This window comes from Schistocerca nitens, chromosome 1, assembly GCF_023898315.1.
Source record: "Schistocerca nitens isolate TAMUIC-IGC-003100 chromosome 1, iqSchNite1.1, whole genome shotgun sequence".
NCBI classification, from domain to species: domain Eukaryota; kingdom Metazoa; phylum Arthropoda; class Insecta; order Orthoptera; family Acrididae; genus Schistocerca; species Schistocerca nitens.
The window spans coordinates 202,643,815-202,649,989 of NC_064614.1; the positions used below are offsets into that span (position 1 = coordinate 202,643,815).

The following is a 6,175-nucleotide window of genomic DNA, read 5'->3' on the forward strand; positions in this document are numbered from 1 at the left end:
TACAGGAAAACCACAGTGATGTGTTCCAAGAGAGTGTTTTGTGCTTTCCCAGTGATTATACCGTAAACTGAAGCATTCCTTTCATTCATGCCTTGGGGTTTCTGTAGCACTGTGTGTATTCACATTTTTGGCCGCACCTAAAATCTTTGCACTCTTGCTGATTAATCACTTGTGGGCAAATTATGCAATCTACTGCTTCACAGATCTCATTGGAAATGTTTACTGGCACCTTCCGATTAATACTCCGTAGTGCTACAGATGAAAAATCAGCCTGAATGATGGTTGCCAGCATCACTCTGACCCATGAAGCAGGGTTAAACTTCTCATAACTTCAATTCCATTAATTAAAAGCCCTGCAGCGATTCAACTACTTACAGAAAGATTTTGAAATCCACCACTCGAATGGAAAATATACACTACTAACAGTTCACACACTGCCTCCAATTAGCTCCTAACAACTTTCACCAATAAAATATCCTCACCCAGAAACAGAAATACCATTCAAAGACAACAGGGTAAAAGTCACACAAAGATACCACACTTAAATTTCTATTGAAACATATATAATTTATTTGCTTCGAGTAACCATTGCAAAGTCTCATTGATTGAACACCACCTCTGAGTAGCTAATGGCTTCATGCCATGCTATGAAGCCTCTTCCCAGTGAATAAATCTATGTTCATTAAATCACAGCACTTTTCAAACAAAACAGGAAAGCGCCTAAGCTGAATTTCATTTCCATGTATGGGAAACCAGTTTTGAACACTGTGTAGGCTTCTTTAAGCTAGAAAAGTAGCCATGCTGATCATAAAAGATCAATTCTGGACTTCCAAAGCAATAACCACTTTAACACAAAAACTCTGTGCCAGAGGCCCCACAAGGGCTGCCGGCTGACTATCCAAACTCAAAACCGCTCCATGAAATTAGCCAACTTTTAGGATTTTCAGCCACACAGAACTAGGAGCACAGTGTAGGCATTTTCATTGGACATTTCCTACTGCCACTTACAACATTTATGCAAGGTGCAACTGCCTTCCAAGACATTCATAAGTTTCTCTGCAATTGGTGTTGAAATATACAGATCATAATTGGGAAATCATTAAACCTCAAACTGGCCTCCTATGCCAAGACCACTACATGTTTTGGATGATTACGGAATGACCAACCTATCAACGTGTGGCTAAACAGAAACCCCTTTCTCAAGATATTGTGGTATGGCCCAGTAGCACATCAATAGCCACAGAACAAGCACACAGGGACGGCTAGGAAACGATATGCTACAAAGTGTGAAGATTACAGTTTTATTAATATTGAAAACAATCACAATGATGATTATCGGAATTCCACTGCACATGACCTAACTGCTTCAATACTACTAAAGTTTTCATTTCAGTTACAGATTCATATTTCACATTCACAATAATAAATTCATATACAAGACATATTGTTAAAACAAAAACTTATTGTCTAATATTTTCTGTCATGCTTTTGGGTATGAAACTATTGCATTATACAGATGCCAAAACCAGTAAACATTCATTATACATTATTTTTGGTACTGTACAAAGTTAAAAAAAAGTTATATGGCTTTGTTAAATGTGAGGTCTGCAAGTATAAGTTCAGCCATTAACTGGAAAGTTTTTCGTTCTTGTAGAAGTTCACACCTTTCCTTCACAAGAAGTGAATATGCATATGAAATATAGGTAACAGTTGGGTGCACACTGAGCATAGTGTTGTGTTTGTGCTGTTGATAACAATAGAGAGAAGTGGGTGATGGAATCACAGAATTTGTAATCAATCTGCCATTAAAAGAGACGTGATTAGTAAAAAGATAAGATATTGTGCACAATGAAGGAATCTGATATTGTGCACAATGAAGCATAGAACTGACACACAACAAAAGTAAAAAGCAGTCCTATGCAGCAGAACACTGTTTGACCACAATGCGATTGCATTCCAAAATGTTTTGAAACACACATGAAACAAGCATGAGTAAACTTTTGTGACATTCTGGGAAATATACAGCTTTAGTGTTCAAAATGTGTAACTGTTTTTTGCTATAGAGTACAAAACTATTGCGCATCACCAAAGATAAAAGTGTCAAACTGGACTCTGTAGCTGTATTATGGTGAAAACCGGTAGATAAAGGTGAGCCTTGTCAAGTATGGCATTGTAGCATGGCCATGCAAAAGCAAAGATCAGTCAAACACGAGTGTCAACTGGGAAACTTCACTGTCCCAAGGGGGAAAGGAGGGGGGGGGGGAGTGGCGAGAGAGGGGGGGGAGGAGAGGGAGAACATTGATATGTACCAAATAATAGTGTCATCAGAGCAGAGAAAGAAACAGTGACAAGTTCTCAGAGCGAGAAATGCACAATGTTATGGTCAATACAGAAAGGTATTTTGTGCTGATGTGCTTTAACAATTAAATGCAGAAAAACACATGAAAGTATGTAAATCAGAATATAACAAATTTAAAATCACTGATTATATAAATGACCGACACTTGTAATAAGTTCAAAGTTAAATTCGTAGTTTCTGTTAATGTAAGTGAGTAAGGGCATCAATGTAGATTACATTTACAGAAAGCTTAAGCAAGCAAAGTCAAGTGAAGTATGGAACAGTGCTTTGGTTCATTGGTGTATTTTCACTCTCCTCATTGAAGTCTCTTTAAGTTGACCTGTGGCACCACATCATGTATTAGTCCAAGCCATTCTCAACTTTATTGCACTTTCAGCTCTAGTAAAATTCACCAAACGGGGCACCATTATGTGTCTTCCAACAAGGAAATTGTGTATTAGAGCATTAAAATGTTCAGGAAACATTTATTTTCTGTAAAGTAAAGGATAAACATAGAATTTCAGAATTCAAATGCCTTATTCCAAAAAAGCCAGTGCCCTTTGCTCTTCTAAACTCACGAATAGCAAACAATTTTCTCTTTACTAAAGTCACTTAGGTCAATGGATTTCCCTGATCAGTGTACATAAAGTAAACTAAAATGTTTGTCTACAGTTGCACAGTAACGACATAAATTTGTAAGTAGGCCTACGAAGTTGGTCGATATGATCTTTTCAATGCATTATCAATTTTTTTATTTTTTTACTGGTTTCCATTTTGACATCAACAACCCATAAGAACATTTTTCATTTACAGTATGGCAACAAACACACAATATTGAAGCCTGTGCCTAAAAGTGTATGTCATGTCAACGTTGAAAATTCTTACATCAACATTAAACGGGATAAAATATTTATTTGTCTGTATAACTGGTCTTGTTTGTAGAAAACATAAATCACTTGTCCCAAAAAAATATTGATTTTCTGTCAGGATTCAGTCTATTATTCTACCAATGTATTTCATCCGTTTCCGATAGTGAAGAAACATTTCATATTTTGAAATTATTTCTGAATAATGTGTCTCACCTGAAGCACTCAGCTGAAGACCTACAGATCTACTAAATTTGTAGGTATGAGATGTCTGAACAGCCGTGAGCACATGGAAGCTTGATCAAATGATTTCTTACAATGGTAACTGAAACAGGGTGGAATGCTGCTAGAAAATATGAAAAGTATATGGTAATTATGGTCAAAAATGTGTATCTGCAGGAGAAATGACCATAAATAACTATACAGATTCCCTTCTCATTTCATTTATTCATCCAATACAATGCAATACGACCTGGATATAGTCTATAGATCTGAAAATGGGAAGAAGGCCAATAAAACTAGTCCAGCAACATAGCTATACATGGACTGTGGATTAAATGAGCAATATTATTTCTGAGGAAAGTAAGGGAGCAGATGGAACAACAAAGAAGGAAAAAGTCTGGATTCTCGGTCTCATGAAATTGCACAGCTTCTCTCTGAATATTATTTATTTCTTCCACTAACCCAACTTCAGACACAGGCAATTAGTCTTAAGAATCAGTCAATGAGAGTTAAAGTCACTGCTATTTGAATGAATTACATTTCTTTAAGATTCTTCCAAGGAATTATGCCTTCCATAAGAGAGTATTCCGCAACTATATGCACTATCTTACATTGAGATTTATGTGGTTGCTCCATCTTAAAATTATTTTAGACTTCTATGTTAGACTTTTGACTTTCTTACTGATCCGAATGATTGATTAGGTATGTTGTAGTCAAAGGATATTGCGTGTTTTGACTTATTTCCACGCAACAGCTATTATCAAGCTGCTATAATCTTTTAGTATTTGCAACAGAGTAATGATCATCTACAAGACACCCTCCGTTTCATTATAATTGCTGAATCTATATTACATATATCATTATCAGTAACAGTAGCCAAACAGGGCTGATCGAAGCATTCCATAAGGCATAAGGCTTTGTTAATTCACAGTCAAAGTGTCAACTTTCAACTTTACCTAGACATTGGATTACACTATAGATCAGTACGTCGTCATAACCTGCATTCAAAAAAGTCAGAGAAACACAAAACAAGTATTGTCAATATTCAGTTCTCTTTCTGTTTGCGCACATGTGACATGAATTGGCAAGTTACCAATAGGAAATTTGAGAAAATCTGCCGAAGCCTCCAAAATGCCACATATGTGGACGTACCATCTACAGAGAGAAGTCATATTACCAGGCATGGGCTTCACAGAAATAAACCCGGAAAATCATTCATTAGTCGAGAAATCCTTAATGCAGTGAAGGCAGTTAAGGACAAGAATAGCATGACCATACCACTTTCACCACCAAACACAGCAACTGAATTTCTATCAAGAAGATGAAACTGAATCACTGACAACAGGTCCAGCACTAGAATCTCCACTCTCCTCAAAAGCAGCTGAAATAAATGATTCAACTAGGATATAAGTTTCCAAAACAGCTTCAGCAGAAGCAGCTACATACTACGCAACTACGCAGGCCATAGTGAAGCTTATTTCATAAGTGACACCAATCTAAGTTTAAAGCTCTTAAGACTATATGATGCAGACCTACTTGAATGCTGGAATATCAAACAGGAAGATGCTACAGCAAAGTTTGAAGAGATTTGTTAATATTTCGCAATTTTGTACAAATCTGTGCTACAAATTATATCATAAGTAGAATAATCAACACACAAACAATGCAGAGAGAGAGAGAGAGAGAGAGAGAGAGAGAGAGAGAGAGAGAGAGAGAGATATGTAGCGCGAAGTTGTATTTACATATCTGATACATAAAATTTAGTAAAACTTACCTCTTATATCCGAATCTGGACCTTCAGGGTGGCGCCAATTGCAGCCCTTCACGGGGAGCCACCAAGGTGCAGCAGCGACGGCCTGTGTTATTTTTGATTTTGTATCTTCACTCAGTAATGACTCAAATACAAAGGAGTCACCGAAAGATTCCGCTTCTGTCTTGTGCCCTGTGCTATTAACGAACAATTCAAACTCTGCATTACTAACTTCGTGAACATCCATGAAAAAATCATCGATCTTCACTTCCCTAGCTGGGCCTTCTCCGTCGGCTACAAACAGTGGCTTATTAGTACCCATGGTAAAACTTCCACCTTTAATAAATTGCATTTTATTTGTTCTGGGGTATGGTGACTGCACATTCGACGCTGCGAAGTACTTCTCTCTTGCATCCGTTTCAGATGCATCCAAGCTATTGTCAGACCTTTCCAAATTCTCAATTGTCTTTCTGTCAGCTGATCCGCAGCCGCAACTTCCAGTGTCAGTATCCTTCTGCACATCTATTTCACTTTCACATAACTGGATGAGATGGAAAGACAAAACTAACACGAACATCACCCATTTACAAAACATTACTGCCGTATTAATTAAGAAATATCGACTAACAAACGCTGATAAGTACGTAACACGCAAGGCTCAACCCGAGTAAGTTCAAATTCCCCGGGTTCTTAATTGTAGCAAACTCAATTATTCAGTACTTCACGTCCGTCACTCCCCCACCCAGCCTTGTTTGTGTCTGTGCCAGCAGGGAACTACAGGTAGAAAACAACATCGGAATCTACGATATCGTAAAATTATCACAACTGATGTATTGATAAGAAAATCTCGTTTTCCCAGAAAGAAAGAAATACGGTTCTTTGCTTCTTCAAATTGAATTTTACATGTGTATAATGACGGTAATATTGTTTCCATTCCTTTACAGCTGATTCTGTCAGAAATACACTACTTGCAGGACATTTAAAATCAGAGATATTTAG

At 37.2% G+C, this 6,175-nt stretch overlaps 1 protein-coding gene across 1 annotated transcript in view; it reads right to left on the reverse strand.

Annotated features, from left to right (window-relative positions):
• Positions 1–6,147, reverse strand: part of LOC126245770 (formylglycine-generating enzyme) — a 117,668-nt gene extending 111,521 nt beyond the window's left edge. The window contains exon 1 of the mRNA XM_049948343.1: positions 5,201–6,147. Within this exon, the coding sequence (XP_049804300.1) occupies positions 5,201–5,771 (571 nt within the window). The 5' untranslated portion in view covers positions 5,772–6,147. The remainder of the gene's footprint in view (positions 1–5,200) is intronic.
• Positions 6,148–6,175: the final 28 nt, after the last annotated feature.